Genomic DNA, 23,519 nt, shown 5'->3' with positions numbered 1-23,519 from the left:
GAGTATCGTGCGATGGCCACCACCACCACTGAGATTGTATGGTTAAGAAGCTTGCTTAAAGATATGGGCTTCTCATTCTCAACTCCTTCAAAGTTGTGTTGTGACAACGAGAGTTCTATTTACATTGCCAACAACCACACTTTCCATGAACAAGCAAAGCACATAGAGATGGACTGCCATTATGTTCGTGATGAGTTCCTACGGGGCACCATTCAACTTCCATATGTTCCTACCGAATACCAATTAGCGGACTTCTATGATTCACTGAAACAAAAATCAAGAGGAGCTTCCTCCTTTACATGGCCCAAGTATGCATGAAAGAAACAAGGCTAAAATCCATGACCGAATCTAGGGAGTCCAAAGACAATGCATTGATGATTTCTAGACTCAGTGTCAATACGCATGCCTATAAGCCTCCTCACTTCTACAAAAATAATTTTTGGAAGTCAAGGAACAATGATGGGAGAAATGATGGAAAAGGAAAGATTACTTGTCATAACTATAAAGAACCATAGCACACTAGACCTTTTTGCCTTAACTCATAAAGGATAAAAAAAGAGTAACTACCTTAGAAGTTCCTCAAGAAAACAAGGAAGCCTCCAACTCCGGTTACCAAGGCATGTCCTTGTCTCAACTTGCGAAAGCTCTACAACCGCTCCTCAACGGCTCATCCTCCTTGACTGGTGTCGCAGTTTTCTCTTCCTCACCTTTCTGTAAGATTTCTTGGCTCCTAGATTTCAGTGCCTCATTTAATATGACCCTTAATAGTACCATGCTCTCCGATTGTGATTTTAATTCAAATAAATCTAATGTTTGTACTGCAGATGGATCCTCTCTTGAAATCAAAAGAACTAAAAAAAATTCATTTTCAAAATTTTTTATTTCAAAAATCAGAATTGTCATGAAACTTAACTTAAATCTTCTTTCAGTTTCCCAAATAATCGACCATGGTTGTAAGGTCTCTTTCACAACTGATTATTGTTTAATACAAGATCTCCAATCCGGCAAGCAGATTGGGGAAGGACATAGAGAAGGCGATCCCTACTACATGGACCGGTTGATCATTCCCAAAGATTCTTTTTGCTTCAATATACAAAAATTGGATATTTTTCTATTGTATCAAAGACTAGGTCATCCTAGCATTTCTAAATTATCCCATGTATCTCATTTGAGAAAAAATTGTAATGAAAAAATCCAATATACTAATTGTATTCTTGGGAAAATGAAAGTCATTCCTTATCAAGATAAAACTTTTGTTGCCTCCAAACTGCTTGAATTAATACACTTGGATGCTTGAGGTCCTGCTCTTATTACCTTTAAGAGAGGATTTACTTATTACATGACATTTGTGGATGATTATTTTCCGTTCACTCGGATTTTCTTTCTTAGGCACAAATATGAAGTGTTTGAAACTTTCAAAACTTTTTACAACCTTGTTAAGACTCTCCTTAAAACCAATATTCTATTTTTTGGTCTGATTCAGGGGAGAGTATATGTTAAAAGTTTTTAAAAATTATTAGGAGAATCATGGCATTTTACATTAAATATCTTGTGCAAACACGCCTCAGTAAAATGGTTTGGCCGAAAGAAAACACAGGCATGTAGTGAAAACCGCTAGAACCTTGCTTATATCTAAAATGTTCCAAAACACTTTTTGGCTGAAGTTGTGCTTACTTCGGTTTATCTCATAAACAAACTTCCTTCAACCAAACTTAAAAGTATTTCTCCTTATGAGAAACTTTATAAAACTACCCTTGACTATTTCAAACTAAAGACTTTTGGATGTAAATGTTTTATCCTTACAAATAAAAATAACAAACTTTTACCAAAAGTCATTCCTTGTATTTTCTTGGTTACGGAGAAACCCAAAAAAGATTTAGATGTTATCACTTTAAACATGATAAGTTTTATATATCAAGAAATGTTACCTTTATAGAGCAAGAAAGTTTCTTTGATTTAAATGTGCCTAATAAAGAAAATAATGATTAATCTTTTCTTGAATTACTTCTTAATGTAATGATGATATATTAAACAACAATGACGTTGTTAATGATGAACCTCGCTCCAACATCCAGGATGGTGAGTCTAATGACATTAATGGTGAACCTCCAATTATTCAATATGAAAGAAGAAAGCACTCTTAGGAAATCCACTAGAATACATAGGCCTCCAGATAGATTTGTATCCTATAAAAACTTTTTTCCTCAATATAGAGCTTGTCTAGCAAAAAATTTCTTACTTTGAACCCGCTTGATACAATCAGGCCAAAAATTGTCCTGAATGAATGAGTGCTATGAATGATGAAATACAAGCCTTAGAAAAAATAAAAAATAAAAAACCTGGGATATAAGAAGTCTTCCTCATAAAAAGAAGACGATAGGACGTAGATGGGTGTTTAAAATTAAAACCAAGAGTGATAGAGCTTTAGAAAGCCATAAGGCTAGATTAGTGGCCAAAGGTTACTCTCAGAAATATAGTATAGATTATGATGAAACTTTTTCCCCAGTATCTAAGATGACTTTCGTTAAAACTCTTATAGCAGTAGTTGTCATTAGATGTTGGCCTATTTATCAAATGGATCTCAAGAATGTTTTTCTCAATGGTGAATTGAAGAAAGAAGTTTATATGGATCCACCACTTGGTTTGAAACAGGCGCCTAAAGTATGTTATGATCGTTTTAGTTCTGTTATGGTGAAACTAGGTTTTACTTCCTGTTATACTGACACTGCTATGTTTATTAAAAAATCTGATGCAGGTATTGTTATCCTCTTTTATGTTGACGACACGATCATCACTGAAGGAGACAAACAAGGAGTTAGTTTCATTAAGAATGTTTTAAAACAAAGTTTTAAAATAATCGATTTAGGTTTTCTTAGATATTTTTTAGTGATTGAGGTTGCATATTCTGCTAGTAACTATTTTCTAATTCAATCCAAGTTTGTTTCTGACATCATAGCCAAGTCTAGAATAACAGATGAGAAAAGGGTGGATACTCTTGAAGTAATAAATGCAAAAATAAAGATAGATGATGGCATACCTTTGGATGATCTTACTCCTTACCGCCAAAATGATTGGAGCCCTTACATATTTGACCATTACGAGGCCTGATATCTCACATGTAGTTCATACTGTCAGTCAATTCCAGCATTCCCTTACCACTGTGCACATAAGTGTCGTTATGTGTATCATTAGATATTTACAAAATTTTGTTTTTAAGGAAATTGTTGTTTAGTTCACCTCCTCACTCGAATTAATTGTTTATACTGACTCTGACTGTGGAAGAGATCCCAATGATAGACGTTCAACTACAGGTTTATGTGTTTGTAGGTGACTCCTTGGTGTCCAGGAAATGTAAGAAGTAGCAGAAGGTGTCATTGTCGTCAATCGAAGTTGACTATCATGCCATGGCCACCACAACATCCAAAGTAGTGTGGTTGAGAAGATTATTGAACGGCATGGGAGTGCATATGCAATCACCCTCAAGGTTATGCTGTGACAATAAAAGCGTTACTTACATGGCCAACAATCACATGTTTCATGAGCGTACCAAACTGTTAAAATGTAATATATATATTATAATAATATTATTATTATAGATATTCTATTTTTATTTTTATTTTTTTTATTTTTATGTATTTTATATTATCTAGTTCATATAGAACTAGATAATATAGTTTGGTTAAGTTCCAACCGAAACTTAACCAAACATCTAGTCGTTGGAACTAGTCCAACCGCTAGATTTCTAGTCGTTGGACTAGTCCAACGACTAGAAGGGAGAGCTCAGGAGCTCTCCCCCTTGCTCTTGTATAAATAGGGGTGCAGCCCCTCATGTAAAATAACTTCTCAAATGCTTTTTAAGCATTTGTCTACTTCAATAAAATTGCATTATTTATTTGTGGTTTCCTGCTTTTACCCTTTTATGGGTCTTGTAGACACTTCCTTTTGAGTGATCTGAGTGCATTCATGGAAGATTACCATTTCATTACATGGTATCAGAGCTGCGGGATTATTAAATCTTGGAGAAAGGTTGCCTCGGTTTTTGTGTCCCTTGTGTAAAAGGTGTCATCACCTTGTTTTGCAAAGTGTTTCATCACTTAGAGAGAGGTGTTTTATCACTTCATTATCGACTTCAAATCGCATCATTTGAAGAGCTTCAACATCTTTGTATTGTATCTCTTTCCCTTCCTACTTTTTTTTTTCTTCTATCTTTCTCTTTTTTCTCCTCTTGTAAACGATGCATGACAATGATAAAGTCACCATCATCCCCATGAAATTAAGTGATACAAATTATGTAACATGGGCTTCAATCATGAAGCACCACATATGTGGTAAAGGCTTATGGAGGATCGTGGATGGTTCCGATTCGGAACCTAAACTATCCCTTACCAAGAAAGAGGGAGATAAGGAGGTCCCATTATCAGAAGAGGAGAAAATAAAGGCTTTAGCCTCCTATGAAAAAAAATAGAAAGAGTGGAGAATGGGACATGCGAAAATAATGTCATGGCTTATCAATAGTATTGACATTAAAAAATGCTCTAGTCTTGCCAAATTTGATCATGTCGTTAAGGCAAGGAATACCTTAAAAATATGTATTCTCTTAAAGATAGTGCACATGTGTGCAATCTTCAAGAGAAGGTTCGGATGATGACTCAAAGAGACAAATCAATTCGAGAATATTACAATGGGTTATCCGAACTTTGGGAAGAACTATCTCTTCTAGAACCAAAATGGCACTGTGCCAAAGATATTGAGCTTCGCCAAAAGCAACTCGATGTTGAACATTTCTACCAATTTATAACTGGGTTAAGGCCAGAATTTGAGTCCACCAAATCGGCTCTCCTTCACCGAAGAAAAGTTCCTTCTATTGTGAAAACTATTAAAGAATTAATAATTGAGGAAAATCGTCTCCGAAAAAGTTTCTCTAAAGTTGATGATGATTTTGTCCTAACAGTATCTAGGCCTGAGAATCATACTCGCACTTATAGTCCACCCCATTTTGGGAGGCAGAATGGCGAGTTTGACAAAAGAAAAGTGATTTGTCATCACTGTCATGAATCGGAGCACTATAGCCCCATTGTCCAAAGTTAAAAAGGACAGATGAAAAGAAGGTTGCATCAGTTGAAGTCGAGTCAAAAGATCAAGATGCACTTGTTTCCATGGCTCAATTAATGGAGATCCTTCAACCCCTTCTCCAAAGGGTATCCTCTTCCGCTGAAGCTTCAACTGGAGCAATAGTCGCATCTGTATCCGATCCAGGTAACTCTCCTTGGCTCTTAGATTCTGGTGCCTCATTTCATATGACCCCAAATTACAAATGTTTATCCGAATGTCTTAAAAATAACTCAAATATTTCAAAAGTTTTTACAGCAGATGGAACATCTCTCGATATAAAAGGAGTTGGATGTTTTGAAAAACCCAAAACTTTTTGTATTTCAAAAGTTAGATATATCCCAAAACTGAATTTAAACCTTTTATCTGTTTCTCAAATTTCTGATTATGGATGTAATATATCCTTCTCTTCTGATGGTTGTTGGATACAGGATCATCAGTCAGGGAAGCTGATTGGGGAAGGTCATAGAGAAGGAGGGCTATATTACATGGACTTTTTGGAATTATCAAAGAATGTATTTTGTTTAAATGTTCAGAAATTGAAAACAAACTTATGGCACAAAAGACTTGCCATCCTCATGTCTAAAATTCAATACTTTCCAAGTTTGGGAAAATTTTGTAAATCTGAAAATTTTGCTTGTAAAGACTGCATTCTTGGAAAAATGAAAAGATTATTGTTTTCTAGTAGAACCTTTGTTTCTACAAAACCTCTTGAGCTAATACATTCGGATGTTTGGGGACCCGCACCAGTTATTTCTAAAGGCGGTTATGCATATTATATCATTTTTGTTTATTTTTTTAGACATACATGGATTTATTTTCTTAAACATAAATCAGAAGTTTTTGCTCACTTTCAAATCTTTCATAAAATGGTCACAAACAAATTTCAAAATAATATTTTCATCTTTCGCACTGATTCAGGGGGAGAACTTATTTAAAAACTATCGTAATTCATATGGCATTATTCATCAACGATCTTGCCCAAACACCTCTCAACAAAATGGCCTTGCAGAACGCAAACAACGCCACGTTATGGAAACTACTCGGACTTTGCTAATAGCAAGTCAAGTGCCAAAAGGGTTTTGGGCTGAAGCAGCTCTAACTGCCACTTATCTCATCAATAGAATGTCATCTTCTTCTTTAGAAAATATATCTCCAATTCAAAAACTCTATGATTTAGCTCCGGACTACTCCAGATTAAGAGTGTTTGGTTGCAAAGGTTTTGTATTTACAAACAAGAACGATAAATTCTCCCTTTGGGCAATCCCATGTGCCTTTTTAGGATATACTGAAAATAAAAAAGGGTACAGATGCTATGATCTTCAAAATGGTAAATTGTATGTGTCAAGAAATGTGACTTTTCTTGAAAAAGATTTTTTTTTTTAAGTGAAAAATCCAAAGATATTACTGAATATTCTTTTTTAATTGATTTAACTTCAAAATCCAACGAAGAGGATTTTGAATATAACTTTGACAATGATCAAAGTCCTACTATCTCTGGAAATGATAGTAAAGACCAAACCAGTAGGGATGTTGGTTTACAATATTCAAGATGAAGAATTGGAGAGCAACGCCCTCCATGTGCGTTAGAAAGATTCTCCGAAGCTCCTACTCGCAAGACTTCTAGAATTTCTAGACCTCCTGAAAAAATCGTCTCTTATGAATCTTTTTCACCCTCGTGTAGGACAGCCCTTGCATTAATTCAATCTTATGTTGAACCTTCCTCATACTTTGAAGCCAAAAATCATGTAAAATGAATTGAAGCTATGAAAACTGAATTAGATGCATTAGAGAAGACCAACACTTGGTCTATTCAAGACTTGCCACTTGGAAAGAAACCTATAGGCTGTAGATGGGCTACAAAGTCAAAACCAAAAGTGATGGGACCCTAGAAAGATATAAAGCCCAACTCGTGGCCAAAGGTTATGCTCAAGAGTATGGCATTGACTACGAAGAAACCTTTGCTCCTATGGCCCGAATGACCACTGTTCGAACTTTAATTGCTTTAGCTTCTATCAAAAAATTGCCTATATTTCAAATGAAAGTCAAAAATGTCTTTTTAAATGGGAGTCTTATTGAAGAAGTATACATGGAAGCTCTGTCTGGTATCAGTCTTCCTAAGGATCAAATTCTTCGTCTTGAGAAGGCCTTTTATGGCCTTAAGCAGGCACCAAAAGCCTGGTATGACAGATTTAGTCATATTATGACTGATATTGGATTTCATTCTTGTTTGACTGACACTGCCTTGTTTATTAAGCAATTTGATGCCGGTATCATCATTCTTCTTATTTATGTGCATCAACGGAGGTGACAAACAGGGAGTAGTCAATATCAAAACTCTTAAAACTCATTTTGAAATGTCTGACCTAGGAATTTTACGATATTTTCTAGGAATAGAAGTTGCTTTTTCTCCTCATATTGAAATGGATTGCCACTACGTTCATGAAGAGTACCCGAAGAAGACCGTCATTATGCCTTATATAGCATCGAAATTTCAGTTGGCCAACTTCTTCACGAAAGTTCTTTCTTTTCTTCGGTTTCATTCTTTGCTTGACAAACTTTCGGTGATTACACCGTAAGTTTGAAGAGGGTGTTAAAGTATATATATGTATATATATATATTGATGTAATAAGTAATACCCATTAGGGGTATTTTTGTCATTTCATTATATGTAATTAGTTGCGTCCATTAGGGGCAATTTAGAGATTTGTTTTTTTATATTTTACCTATTTCATTAAGGCATTATAGTCCTTACAATGCTCTTTAAAATAGATCTGTTGGGAGAGCTCCCAACTGCTATATTTCTAGTTATTGGGAGCACTCCCAATGGCTCTATATTGCTTTCTTTTGTGTATAAATAGGGGTGAACCCCCTCTTGTATTCTAAGCTTGTTCTCAAGCATTTTTTCAATAATATCCTTATATTTTTTATGTTGATTCTCTTGCCCATAAGTGGCATTGTGTTCATGATTGTATTTTGACCCATAAGTGGTCTCCATTTGTGCATGTTGTTTTGGCCATAAGAGGCACTTGTTTGTATTAATCACATTTCATTACATCAAGTACATGTATTTATATCTTTGTGACAGCTGAAAATCTAGAAAGGCAAACCTCGTGCTCATGCAAAGAAAAAGCACCATGTAAATGTTTTATTAGCTTAATGTTACAACTACCTAGCCTAGAGTTACTGGAAGCTTCTTAGATAGGTGGGAAGCTCGCTTCCTGGAAACTTGCTTCGGAAGCGTGATACTCTGCGCTTCCGAAACTTGATAGGAATCTCGCTTTTCCTATGCTTTCCACACGCTTCATCTATTCTTCTTATATGTTTTCTCACCCTACTTTTTATGTTTTTTGTGTGTTTTCTCTCATGCTTCTCACTCACTTCCATGTATTTTCTCTAAATGGGCAATCATCATTTTTAGATTTTGTTAAAAAATTAATTCTTACACTAAAAAATCATAAAATTTAAGAATAGTCACATTTATTTTAGTTTTTATTTGCATTCCATTTCGATTCTCATTCAATTCTTATATTGTTTTTTTATTCCTCGCTTCCTGCTTCCTATACATTTTAAAATGCATCGCTTCTCGCTTCCTCTTCCCATATCTTTTCCCGCTTCCACTTCCTAGTCTGGCAACCTTGGTCTAGCCCTCATTTTACATAATATATCCAATAAGGAAGCCTTTTATCTTATTGCAATCCTAGATCATAATTGAATTCTCTGGTACATTTTCCCTATCTCCTAAACCTTTACAAGCAGCCAGCAGAAAGGTATATTGTATTTCAGATTCCTTGTTTTGATCATTTAGGAAATTGTGGCAGAAATATTTCTTCGGATGATCAGAACTTATTTGCAAAAGACAAAAAAGGATGTTTTAACATCTAGTCAGCATAATAAAATGAGTTTAACATCTCTAATCTGAGTAGTGCTGTCTTGTGTATTTTATAGTATATATGGTATCAAACAATCTTTCCTCCACGCAAAGTGAACCATTTTCTCATTTATTCACAATTTCACATACTCTTGTCTATGCATGTATAAAACCTGTGAGCTTCCCCTGAAGCACTAAATGCAAAAAAGAAATGACAAGGGCTTAGACAAGTTTTTGATGTTAAAGCACTAGATAGATCTTTCACAGAAATCCACAATCTGAGCCAAAGAGGAATACGCTAACAAACCAAGCAGCTGGGCAATCTAGTTGAAGCATATGACAATCACCTCAATATATTCAGAGCTTTCAAAGCTTTATATTCTTAGCAGTGTATATTGTATCATAATCAAGGGGAATGGAAGTAGAAAGTAAAATTAACGAATGAAGCCAGATGGCTACATACTATATCATAGATTGTACAATTCTCCTATTTTCTTTTTCTCCACCAAGAAATCAGTCATTCACAAGATTCAAATTCAGTGGCTTTCCAATTTGATAGTAGGACATTTCACCAGAATAAGCACCAAGAGAGAAGTTGAAGATCAAACAATATCTGAGGGTTCTTCTTGATTTTATAGTTGCTAAGCATTTGGCTGTGAGGTCCTTGCAGGCAGGCGATCAACATGGCCTACATACATAGGATATGGGAAGGAAATACCAAATACAGTAAACTCTCAACGAGTTGCCTGGGAATTGGAAATAGCCCTTGAGGTTCAATGTGACCCAAAAACTTAGATTCTTGCAACTAGTTTCATCTTACACTGAGGTCCTCTAGGTGTAAGTCTGGCTTCAATTCCATCAAGTATAAAACCTTCTCATATATGACATTGCATAAATGGAGCACATAAGTTATATCCTGAAGCACTAAGATTAACCAAAATGAGATACAAAGATCCCTCCATCAATGCCTAAAAGCACTATATTTATACATGGATGATGGATTTGTTCTATTGAAAAGAAAATAATTCCCCAAGTCCTGAATAATCAAGTATGAAAAATGTGCAAATGTGGCACAAAAGCAGCTCAGTTTTAATGTCACACAGACACTTCACTTAAAATGAATGTATTGTGTCGGCACAACATGACACTAGAGACACCAGTACATTTCATGACACAATCAACCATTTGTCGGACATAGTAAACATCATGTCCTTAACTTTATCTATTTCTTTTATTGATCTTGATTAATTATTTTATAGTTATGTGCATTTTTTCTTTTAAAACTTGTCAATGATTGCATTACATTTCAATTTTCAACTTAGATTTATTATTTATCTTTTTAGTCATATTGAATTGGAATAGTTGTATATATACAGCTGTCTACTTGTCTCCTAATTTTATAACTCATTGTGATGTATCAACTGCGTTTGTGTCTGTGTCTATGTTAATGTGACAGCTTTTAATTTTAAGAAGAAAATCATTCCATTCTTCTTGTCTTCACCTCCCAGATTGTAATAAAGATACAATTACGGGATATGATGAACATAAATTAGTTACCTCTAAGATCAACGACATACTATTTCATGACACAATCAACCATTTGTCGGACATAGTAAACATCATGTCCTTAACTTTATCTATTTCTTTTATTGATCTTGATTAATTATTTTATAGTTATGTGCATTTTTTCTTTTAAAACTTGTCAATGATTGCATTACATTTCAATTTTCAACTTAGATTTATTATTTATCTTTTTAGTCATATTGAATTGGAATAGTTGTATATATACAGCTGTCTACTTGTCTCCTAATTTTATAACTCATTGTGATGTATCAACTGCGTTTGTGTCTGTGTCTATGTTAATGTGACAGCTTTTAATTTTAAGAAGAAAATCATTCCATTCTTCTTGTCTTCACCTCCCAGATTGTAATAAAGATACAAATACGGGATATGATGAACATAAATTAGTTACCTCTAAGATCAACGACTTACTCATTATCAGACCTATGTACTGTGGGAATGGGTGTGTGTGAAGAAGTTGAAAGCCCAAATTTATAAATCATTTAGTAATACTGAATCTGAAGAAGACTGTGCAAGGGCAAGTATAGCTGGGCAGTTTGAAATAATGACTTTTAGATACTTCCATTTCACCTGTTAATCAATCATTAACAATATTGAACTATAATACATGATATCAATGATAAACTTTTTGCAAAACCAATTAGGCTGTCCAATAACATATCATCATATCTGCTACCCATTTGGCATTTCATCCTGATCAATAAAATTTAGTTTTTCTTTATTTTGGAAAAAAATGGTTTGTATTTTATCCCATGCCAATTTTAGCATACTTCAAACCACTCAAGTTACCTACACATTTTCAACAATAAACAGGTGCATACTTAGAAAATTGTTGGGAAAAAAAAGAGAAAATTTCCATGTATTCCACCACGTATCAATTATTATGTGGTATTACTTCCTCTTCTAGTCTTTTCATCATTATTTTCCTATAGTAAAAACAACTTTTAGGAAAATGGTTTGTATTTTATCCCATGTCAATTTTAGCATACTTCAAACCACTCAAGTTGCCTACACATTTTCAACAATAAACAGGTGCATACTTAGAAAATTGTTGGGAAAAAAAAAAGAGAAAATTTCCATGTATGCCACCACATATCAATTATTATGTGGTATTACTTCCTCTTCTAGTCTTTTCATCATTATTTTCCTATAGTAAAAACAACTTTTAGGAAAATGGTTTGCATTTTATCCCATGTCCATTTTAGCATACTTCAAACCACTCAAGTTACCTACACATTTTCAACAATAAACAGGTGTTGTTGGGAAAAAAAAGAGAAAATTTACATGTATCCCACCACGTATCAATTATTATATGGTATTACTTCCTCTTCTAGTCTTTTCATCATTATTTTCCTATAGTAAAAACAACTTTTAGGAAGCATGATACTGGCAATAAGGAGCTAAGAAGTGAAAAAACTGCAAGAAAAAAATTCAGCAGAATTCAGATTGTCTATCTTGCCTAAGTCTACCTTGCCAAAAGAAAAACAAACTGTATGAGTAATTTGGAAGAGATGACTCATCTGTTTGCTGCAGTGAGTCCAGAAGGTTAGAGCAGTATGCACTTTTTAAGTATATCAGCCAAGTGCTGATCTAGAAAGTTATGCAAATACAGTAGAAAAATTAAGAATGATGATAACCTTCAAGAAGTAACCCAAACTCCGAAAACAAACTCTTATTTCAGAAAAAAAGTCAAGAACAGTAACTTGCCCAAGAATTTGAGAATGAGTGACACATGCACTGTTTTAAGAAGTCATCGAATAGGATCTACTCTTAAAAACATCATCAAGTGAGAGGATAGTGATTAAGTGACACTAAGAAAAGAACCAGAAAATGGCACCAATTATGTAGTAAGTTAGTAACCAATCATGGCTCTTACCAGAAATAAAGGATTCCTGCAATCTTATGCAACATATACCCTAAAACAACATATAAGCAATTTGGAATTTAAAACTATTCTGGCAGAATGCATGGGAATTACAAATAGAGTACTGAAACAAAAGACACATACTATGGATAACAAGATGAAGCATGAAAACAAGCATTCTGAAATGGAAGAAGTGTACCTCACAAGAAAGTCATCAATGAAAAAAGTAATGTATTATGTTCATCAGCAAACATAGAGAACAAGCTTAAGTGGAAGAAGGGTAACTCACAAGAAAGTCATTAATGAAAAATAAATAAAATAAGTAATGTATAATGTTCATCAGCAAACATTCACGCAAAACATAATTAAGGGGAAAAAAATGAAGACCAAGTATCAAATGACATTTCCAAAGAGATGCATAATAGGTCAAACAAAAAACAAGACACCAGAAAAGCCATGATTTGAAAGAAGATATTTTTTTTTCTTTTTTTACCTCTGAAAAGATAGGTGGCTACATTAAGTTTGGTATTCTCAAGATCAAGCCTCCGAGATTAATATCACAAAGTTTCTAAACTTAACATTCTAAAGCAACCAAACAGAGGAAGGAGAGAAAGGAATAAAGACAAAAAAGAGAAGATGGTATGACATAGTAATGGTTTTTATAGCATAAATGTAGCAACCTATTACATTAAACAAAATATGGAGTCGGGATATTTCATAAGATCAAGTACATTTATGCCACAAAAATAAAATTATACGGTGAATATGAATTCCATGGCATACATACCACATTGTTGGACAGAATGTTGAATGATGGAATCTCTATCAAGGAAACAGTTCCTTTGAAAGCTTGATCTGCAAAACAAAGTATCAGAAGATTGCTTATAGGTCCACATGCAAAGCCAGCAAATAGTAGAGAAGCACCTTGGTAGATATTTCAGGCATGGGGGAACTCTTCCTATGAAAAAATTATCAGAGAAATCTGCAACCCTCAACTGAGTCGATTGACACAAACCAATGGAATTACTAGGAGGGGAATACCTGGCACAGAAAATGTGGTTTACCAGATCAAAGAAAGAAAATGCACAAATGAAAAGATTGAACACTTTATAACCTGAAAAAAAGTCAATACAACAACAACAACAACGCCTTCATCCCAAACAATTGGGGTCGGCGATATGAACCAAAAAGAAAATCATTGTGGGTCCTCCACATGAATCCTTCTCCTCCAAACATTTCTATCCAATGTCATGTCCTCGGTGAGGTTCAAAGCATTCATATCCTTTCTTATCATCTCCATCCAAGTCTTCTTAGGCCTACCCCGACCTCTTTTAGCTAATATATTTTTCCATTTCTCCATCCTTCTAAACGGAGCATCATTAGGCCTTCGCCGAATATGCCCAAACCATCGTAAACGATTCTCACTCATCTTATTTTCAATGGATGCAACGCCTACCTTACGTATTTCCTCGTTCCGAATCTTATCTTTTAGTGTATTTCCACACATCCATCGAAGCATACGCATCTCAGTTAGAGTCCTTTTTTGAAAATGATGTCTCTTGGCAGCCCAACATTCCGTACCAAAAAAAAGTCAATGAAAATGCTAATATAAATTTTTAGCAGAAGAAACAATTTCCCATTGGGTAGAGCAAAGGTCACAATGGCAGCTTATGGTAGCACTTTACACACTTGATGTGTATTAAAACAAATAAAAATTGCTGGCAACTTTTGGCCAATCCAATTGTGGTAACAGTTGCTAAAACCAAGTACCCATATGAACCACATGCTGTATTGAGAAACTTGGTCATTTACCCAAAAAAGTATTACAAAAGACAACCACAGCAACCACATCAGTCTTGTGTTAGATACTTGGACAACATTTTCAAGCTTTCAGAAAAAACTGTGCATTCTTTGATATCTCCATGCTGGTGGCATGGGTCAGCAAATTTCTTCTAAATGTTAAAATATATAAATATACATGTATTGTAACTGAAATACCCAGCAATGGTATTTCAGTCTTTTCACTGTACTAGGTGTCAGCCCATTAGGGGCTGACAACCCTTTTTCACCTTTTTATTTTTTGTTTTTTATAATTTTTTGTTTTTGACTGTTGGGCCAACTCCAATATAGCTGTTGGAGCTGCTCCCTGTAATAAAGTGCCGGATGAAGTCTCCAAGAGCAAAACAAGAGAGCACGCACATACACAAATAGCCACTAATGGGCAAAAGAACAACACAACCACTTAAAGTGGTAAGGCACCCAAAAGAAGAGGAAAAATATATATTCCACTCAAAAGGCTTCAAAGAAGCATGCTTTACAATGGGGAGAAACCCCTTTATTTATAGACAAAAGAGGAGGCCTTGGAAGGGCTCCTAGAGGGACGTTGGAGCCCTTCCAACGGTCATAAATATGACCGTTGGATGCTCCAACGTCCCCCTAGGTGGGGCCCATTCCAAGGTGGAAAAGGAAAAGAATAAAGAAAATAAAAAAGAAAAGAAAAAAAGGAAATAAAAGAAAAGGAGAAAAAATACAATATGCGATAAGAAGTAAAAAGACTGTTTTACCCCTATATGGGTCTATTTACAAAAGATATAAATATATATATATTTATATATGTAGATAGACACATAGACATATATATAATTAATATATATATATATATATATATATATATATGTGTATGTGTCGTGATCTATATATATAAATATATATATGTACAACATATTTTAACACCCCCCTCAAACACACGGTAAGATCACCGAGAGTTTGCTAAGGAGAAAGAAGAAACGAGGCGATGGCAAAGCTTTGGTGAAGAAGTCCGCCAACTGGTACTCGGTTGGAACATAAGGCAATTGAATGGTGCCTCGTAGGAACTCATCACGAACATAATGGCAATCCATCTCAATGTGCTTTGTTCTTTCATGAAAGGTGTGATTGCTGGCAATGTAGATAGAGCTCTTGTTGTCGCAGCACAGCTTTGAGAGAGTTGAGAATGAGACTCTCATATCTTTAAGCAAACTTCTTAACCATACGATCTCCGTGGTGGTAGTGGCCATCGCACGATACTCTGCTTCAGTAGAAGAGAGTGAAACTTTCTGTTGCTTCTTACACCTCCAAGAGATAAGTGACTCTCCAAGAAACACACAATACCCTGTGGTAGAAATACGATCATCGGGGTTACCACCCCAATCAGAGTCAGTATAAGCAAGTAAAGTAAGAGGTGAAGAAGAGGGTAAGAATAATCCTTTTGTTATGGTGCCTTTCAAATATCTGATAATTCTCATGACAGCAGCCATGTGAATGGTGGAGGGAGCAGTCTGAAATTGACTTGCACTATGAACTGCATGAGAAATATCGGGCCTAGTGATGGATAAGTATGTGAGCGACCCAATCAATTGACGATAAGGTGTGGGATCAGCTAAAGGAGTGCCATCACTAGCTCTCATCTTGGCATTGATTATTTCTGGCGTCTCAACCTTCTTGTCATCAGTCAGTCCAGATCTGTCAATAATGTCGGAGGCAAGCTTCATCTGAGAGAGGACATACCCTTTGGGAGAGTATGCAACTTCAATACCTAAAAAATATCTTAGATAACCAAGATCAGACATATCAAAATTTTCTTTGAGAATATTCTTAATAAGGTTAATACTTCTCTTATCATTACCTGTGATAATCATGTCATCAACATATAATAACAGAATTGTAATGTGATCATTAGAATTTTTAACAAACAAAGCAGTATCAGTATAACATGAGGAGAAACCATTATCAAGAACTACTTTGCTAAAAAGATCATACCAAGCTTTAGGTGCTTGTTTAAGACCATAGAGAGCTTTATTTAACTTTAGAATATTTTCTTTACCAATTTCAAGACCTGGCGGAGGATCCATAAGCACTTCTTCATATAAATTTCCATTTAAGAAAGCGTTTTTAACGTCAAGTTGATATATAGGCCATTGTTTAATGGAGGCTAAGGCAATTAAAGTTCTCACACTAGTCATCCTAGCTACGGGAGCAAAGGTTTCCTCATAATCAATTCCATATTCTTGGGCATAGCCTTTTGCAACCAAACGAGCTTTGTATCTCTCAAGAGATCCATCACACTTGGTTTTAACTTTATATACCCATCTACACCCAATTGCCTTTTTTCCTAATGGTTGGGGAATAATACTCCAAGTTTGAGCTTTGTTAAGAGCCTCTAATTCAACTTTCATTGCTTCAATCCAATGTGGATGATCTTTAGCTTCTTTAAAGGAAGTAGGCTCATGATATGAATGAATTAACATGAGACAAGCCCTATAATTAGGTGAGAAAGATTCATAAGATACAAATTTTTGTGGAGGTCTACTATTACGAGAAGATCTCCTAGGTGCATTAATAGGTTCTTCTAATGAGAGATCTTGAGAATATCTTTCAAGAGCAGGTTGATGTTCAATTCCTGACCGCCGAGTATATATATTCATTTCATTAAGATTCTCAACTTGAGAATCATTACCATGCTGAAGTATATCATTATGATGGGAGATGCCATCACAAGTATTATCGCAAGTACTTGCATCTGGTGTTTCAATTCTAGGAGCAAGATCAAATAGGAAGGAATAGTCAAGGTTTTCTCTAGATGTGTGATCATCAAATCCATTTTGTTCTTCAAGAAAATTTATATTTCTTGATATATAGAGTTTATTATTTCGAGTGTCATAGCATCTATAACCTTTTTTATTTTCACCATATCCAATGAATGCACATTCAATAGCTTTAGGTGATAGTTTATCTTGTCCTTGAACAAGCACAAAACATTTACATCCAAATATCCTTAATCTATTAAAATCTGGAGTAATTTTGAATAATTTTTCAAAAGGTGATACATTTTTTAAAGAAGCAGAGGGCATACGATTGATTAAATATGTTGCGGTAAGAAGAGCTTCGGCCCAAAAGTTTTTAGGAACATTTTTAGAAACAAGAAGTGTTCTTGTAGTTTCAATTAAATGTCTGTTTTCTTTCCGCAAGACCATTTTGTTGTGGGGTTTTAGGACAAGATCGTTGATGTAAAATTCCATTTGTTTTGAAATAATTTTGAAAATCTTTAGACATGTATTCTCCTCCAGAGTCGGATCTAAATATAGCTATATTGTTTTGAAATTGGTTTTGAATAAGAATATGAAATTCTTTAAAATTATTAAAGACATCGGATTTATTTTTAATAATGTATACCCATGTATATCTAGTAAAGTCATCAACAAAACTAACATAGTAAGAGTAGCCTCCCTTGGACAGAACGGGTGCCGGTCCCCATACATCGGAATGCACAAGTTCAAAAGGTCTTTTTGACACAAAATTACTATGAGAATACGGAAGCGAATGAATTTTTCCAAGGATACAATCATTGCATGTGAATGTATTTGTATTACAAAATTTTTCCAAAAAAGGAAAGAGATACAATTTAGAAACACTAGGATGTCCAAGTCTTTTATGCCAAGTCTCAATATCTTTGGATTGAACATGATTACAAAATGATTTGGTTGGCAATGGCAAAAAATCCATATAATAAAGATCCCCTCTTCTATGGCCTTGCCCAATCCGCTTCCCGGACCGGAGATCCTGCACATAGCAATGGGTAGGTGAAAAAGTGACATTACATTCAAAATCGGTAATTTGGGAAACGGAAAATAGATTTAAATTAAGTTTTGGAATAATTCGAATTTTGGGAACATAAAATTCTTTGTTTTCATTAGAAGTTTTCTCAAGATTCCCAATGCCTTCAACATCCAAGGATGTTCCATCGGCAGTGGAGACAAAAGATTTAAATTTGTTGAGACTTGTTTTTGATAAGAGTGATGCATTCGGAGTCATATGAAAGGAGGCACCCGAATCAAGAATCCAAGAGGTCATACCTGGGAAGGAGGAGATAGCGGCGCCGGAAGTGGATGGTGTAGAAGAAAACTGAGAGGAGCTCATCTTCATGAATTGTTGAAGAGTTTCGGTAAGATGAGCAAGAGACTCTTTTATGTCACCATCTTTCTTTGAGTCTTCACTTGGAGGAGCTTCACCAACGGAGGCCACCTTCTTTTTAAATCTTGGGCAATCCGGACGAATATGGCCCGGTTCATTACAATTATGGCAAATGATTTTCCTTCCTCCACCACCATTATTTTTGAAGAAATGAGGTGGTTTGTATGGCCTTACATTGTTGCCGGGTCTAGATACGGCATGAACTTCATCAACATCTCGTTTTAATGCCAAACGAGTCTCTTCTTGACATAAGTCGGCCAAAATATCACTTAGAGGAGTAGAGGCCCTATGGAGAAGGGATCCTCTAAGTTGCTCAAATTCGGAGCGAAGCCCATGAATAAATTGGAAAAATCTTTCTTTTTCCATTTGCTCTTGCCTCATAGCAATAGCACTACCTTCCCATTGGGGTTCGAGAAGGACAAGTTCATCCCATAAAGAAGATAGGGCACTATAGTAGTCCCTAATACTCATATCACCTTGTTTAGTAGCTCTTACCTTTTCTTGTAGGAAGAAATGCCTAGCAAGGTCTCTTTGAGTGTACATGCCTTTCATGAAGAACCAAGCTTCATTAGCCTTCTTGAATTTGGCGAGATTTGCACAAATCTTTAATTCAACATTGTTCATGAACCATGCTAAAATTTTAGCATGCTCACTTTCCCAATCTTCTAATTTAGAAGAGTAATCAAGAATAGCCTTCTCTTTTTCCTCTTCGTTCAAAGCTTTTTCCTCATTACCTTCAAACTTAGTCAACTTCAATTGTGGTTCCGGAATGGTTCCACATACATAACCCCAAAGTTTTTTACCTTTGAGATTGTTTTCCATGGCGGCCGCCCACATGCGATAATTGGTCCCATCCAATTTGAATGAGAGGTCGATTTTTGCATCCTTGTTGGCCATTTGTAGAAGAGGAATATAAATGCACGAAAGAGAAGGATATTACTTGTCAAAAGAAGATCCGATGAAGCTTTATCAACCAAGGCTCTGATACCATGTAATGAAGTGCCGGATGAGAGCAAAACAAGAGAGCACGCACATACACAAATAGCCACTAATGGGCAAAAGAACAACACAACCACTTAAAGTGGTAAGGCACCCAAAAGAAGAGGAAAAATATATATTCCACTCAAAAGGCTTCAAAGAAGCATGCTTTACAATGGGGAGAAACCCCTTTATTTATAGACAAAAGAGGAGGCCTTGGAAGGGCTCCTAGAGGGACGTTGGAGCCCTTCCAACGGTCATAAATATGACCGTTGGATGCTCCAACGTCCCCCTAGGTGGGGCCCATTCCAAGGTGGAAAAGGAAAAGAATAAAGAAAATAAAAAAGAAAAGAAAAAAAGGAAATAAAAGAAAAGGAGAAAAAATACAATATGCGATAAGAAGTAAAAAGACTGTTTTACCCCTATATGGGTCTATTTACAAAAGATATAAATATATATATATTTATATATGTAGATAGACACATAGACATATATATAATTAATATATATATATGTGTATGTGTCGTGATCTATGTCACATGGGTGCGGGTGCGGGCGCGGGTGCGGGTGCGGGTGCGGGTGCGGGGATTCGGCACTTCCAAAAAACCCGGGTGCGGGGGTGCGGCAGGGGCAAAAATGTAATAAGTAATATATATATATATATATATAAAGGGGGTTGGGGAATAGGCGGGGTTTTTTTTTAAAAAGGGGGTTGGGGAATAGGCGGGGTTTTTTTTTAAACTTTGCAGCTGTCAGGCAGCTGCTGTCAGGCAGCTGCTGTCAGCAGCTGACAGGCAGCTGCTGACAGCAGCTGACAGACAGCTGCTGCAGCTGTGCTGACAGACAGCTGCTGCAGCTGTGCTGACAGCACAGCTGACAGCACAGCTGACAGCTGCTGTCAGCAGCTGTGCTGACAGCTGCTGTCAGCAGCTGTGCTGACAGCTGCTGTCAGCAGCTGTGCGTGAAAACTGAAAAACTTACTTTATGCTAGGCAGCTGACAGACTAGCATAAAGTTTTTTAAAAAAAAATTTGAAGCCCATTTGGGCAATTTTTTTTTTTTTTAAAATGGACATTAATGATCCTGGGTGCGGTCAACGCACCCAGGATCGAGTTGACCGCACCCGGTGCGGCACCCGCACCCGCACCCGCGTCGAGTCGCGTCGACGCGGGTGCGGCACCCTCCTAGCTGAATCCCTGTGACATAGGTCGTGATCTATATATATAAATATATATATGTACAACATATTTTAACACTCCCAACGGTCATAAATATGACCGTTGGGAGCAGCCCAACAGCCATATTGGCTGCCCCCTTTAGCCTCTTGTATTATAAATAGGCCTCATGGCCTTTGTATTATTTCATCTCTTTTTCAAGAGAGTTTTGTATGCAATATACTTTCTCATTTGACCCTTGTGTGGGTGGTGTGATTATTCAATCAAGTGTTCCCACTTGATTGAGGTGTGTGTTCTTGCATATTCATCGGATTCGATCCACTTCATTACACTAAAGAGACTCAGTCTAGTTGGAAACACGTGAGTGAAAAACATAGGCTCTAAGTGGTTTGGGATTGCGAGCTCCGTGTCTGGTGGAGACAAATAAAATCATAATGCTCAGAACTTCAAAAATAAGTTTCAAATTATTATCTCCACCACATCATCAACTTACTATAAAATAGGTAGGCTTATCCCTGTAGGAGGGATGATGTGGAGTGGAAATTCAACAGGCCTTTGGCCTGAGAATCATGAGAATCTTCCCCCACTACCTGAACATGTCAACATCTCAATTGGTTTCATTTGAGAATCCCTTTATTTTTATATTGGATTCTTTTGCTCTGTCTCCCTTTTAGACACAGGTTATGGCCACTTCGTACTTTTTCCATCCTTGTTTTCTACATGACAGTATGCTGATATCACATATGAAAGTATTAAAAGCATAAAGACAAAAAGGAAAGCTAAATTCAACAAGCATCATCCTACACTTCAATGCCATGACACACCAATAAGCAAATAATGAAACCTTATGCCCTTACAATCTTTGCAGATTAACAGTGAAGTTCACACGGTTGTAACTTCCAGGTAAAGGTCCTTGAAGCCTGTTCCTGTTCAGCCTCAGTTCGACAAGGCGCTTTAAGTTACCAAGTTCAGGGGGCAAGCTCCCAGTCAACTGATTGTATTGAAGGTATCTGAGGGGGGAAAGCAAGTACAGATCATGATGCAAAAAATTATTATATCAACCACAAATCACCAAGAATAAACCTTCACCTACATTTTTGTAATGCTAGTCAAGTTTCCGACTTCATTAGGTATGGGTCCTGATAGTTGATTGCCGCTCAAATCCAGGACATTGAGGTGTGATAATTTTCCGATTTCTTTGGGTATTATACCAAGAATATTATTTCTTGAGAGATCCCTGAGTACAAGTAGAGAATCGTCAGCACATTTGAGAAGAACAATTTTATCTTCTTATCCCCTCAGTTCTTCTTTTCAACATTAAGCAGTCCGATCTAACAGCAGAGGGGCATAAGGACACATATTTCCAGCAGAAAATGTGAATATATGTTGAATCTTGGCAACGTACAGCGTCTGCAGAGAGGTAAGCAGGCCAAGCTCTGGCGCAAGAAATCCTCTCAAGGATGAATTGGAAAGGTACCTGTGGAACCAAAAAGAGTTCAATTAATTATTTGTGAAGCAAAGTTTCCACACCACAATCAAGACTCCAGAAAAAGACATGAACAGATTCAGATAAAAAGACACATACAGAGATATAACATTTCCATGATCTGGCAAGCAAACAACGCCGGACCAATCGCAGGGATCTTTGTCAAGAGCATTCCAATTCGATAATCGTGAAAGAGGGTCATCGTATATAGATTCCTTGAAAGCCAATAGTGCACTCACTGTAAAAGTTCCACAGACAACAATCTGAATCAGAAACAAATTACAGTGAATTATTGTCGATATCCATCACGAAATTACTTCACTCTAAGAAAAAAATCCGAAGAAACGCATGCTTATCAGTAGATAACTTTACAAGATCCCATCTCAATCTTCCAAATGTACATAAAATCTCCCACACCAACAAACTAATTTAACGACATTCACTAAAATTTAAACATGATCCAACGAATTTTATAAGGTTAGCATAACTACCAACCGATATCAAGAGCACCCATCATGTGATTCCATGAGAAAACGGTATTATTCAACCGAAAAGATACAAAAATACAATAAAGAAGCAAAACACACCATGAAAGAGAGATCCATACCTTCATTCATGACAAAGGAATCACAAGAAGTGAAAAGAATTGTCAAAAAGGCTGCAGGAAGAAGAAGCCCACTTGATCCATCTTTCTTTCTCTCTCTACCCATTCTGAACACCAACCAGAACAGGGGTTTTCTCTCTCTAACTCAAGAAACCACCAACACCCATCTTCGGGATCCAGTCAAAAGAGAAGAACAAAGCTTTTAATCATCTCGCACTCACTCTGATTCTCTTCCCATCTTTCTCTCACGCTGAGGAGTGAGAGCGGAAAGGCACAAGGATGAAGGAAACGAAGCACATAACGACTGGAGATTTGAAAAAACACAGAAAAGCAAAAGGAGAAGAAAACAAGAGGAAAGGGAGAGTAAGAATAGGATCGCCTTGGTAACTGAAAATATATATAAAAAAAAAAAAGGAAGAGAGATGGAATGCTTGTTGAGTTTCAAATTAAATACTCGTTTTCACCTTGGTACTATTTTGGTCAGTGGGTTGGTATCAATAGGAGAGAAGGAGCAGTGACGCCCTTACCCCTCTCTTTAAATCTACATTCTATATTCAAGTTACCATGCCTAGCACAAAAAAGATTATATGCAATTTCACAAACTCATTTAGGAAAAGCCTCCTGATCAATAAAAGACTGGTTTTCTTGAAAATCTAAAAACAAAAATTATGCATAGGCAACCATGGTCTGTCACTTCACACTAAACGACCATGATTCGAAACGCGTGAAAAGTATCGCCGCAAGGCCAAAGCTCCTGTGGCATGCATGGAGGAGCTCAGGAGTTTTTTTTTTTTTAAAGGCAAGTGGGGTTAGGCAGACCCCACTAGTTAGACAACTTACCA

The 23,519-nt window shown here is 36.1% G+C and overlaps 1 protein-coding gene across 2 annotated transcripts in view; it reads right to left on the bottom strand.

Annotated features, from left to right (window-relative positions):
• LOC149822227 (putative LRR receptor-like serine/threonine-protein kinase At1g63430) overlaps positions 1-23,048 on the bottom strand; it is a 45,343-nt gene extending 22,295 nt beyond the window's left edge. The window contains exons 1-7 of one of the 2 annotated variants that reach the window (XM_089980765.1): positions 22,681-23,048; positions 22,173-22,311; positions 21,993-22,064; positions 21,681-21,824; positions 21,445-21,597; positions 13,351-13,467; positions 13,214-13,281 (exon numbers count right to left, since the gene is read on the bottom strand). In XM_089980765.1, the coding sequence (XP_089836891.1) occupies positions 13,214-13,281; positions 13,351-13,467; positions 21,445-21,597; positions 21,681-21,824; positions 21,993-22,064; positions 22,173-22,311; positions 22,681-22,783 (796 nt within the window). In that variant the 5' untranslated portion in view covers positions 22,784-23,048. Of the gene's footprint in view, positions 1-13,213; positions 13,468-21,444; positions 21,598-21,680; positions 21,825-21,992; positions 22,065-22,172; positions 22,312-22,680 lie in introns of both variants that reach the window. The other variant, XM_089980764.1, reaches the window with a different exon arrangement.
• Positions 23,049-23,519: the final 471 nt, after the last annotated feature.

Source organism: Nuphar pumila, chromosome 11, assembly GCF_984573655.1.
Source record: "Nuphar pumila chromosome 11, dmNupPumi1.hap1.1, whole genome shotgun sequence".
Classification (NCBI taxonomy): Eukaryota; Viridiplantae; Streptophyta; class Magnoliopsida; order Nymphaeales; family Nymphaeaceae; genus Nuphar; species Nuphar pumila.
This window is presented reverse-complemented; position numbering and strand designations above follow the sequence as displayed.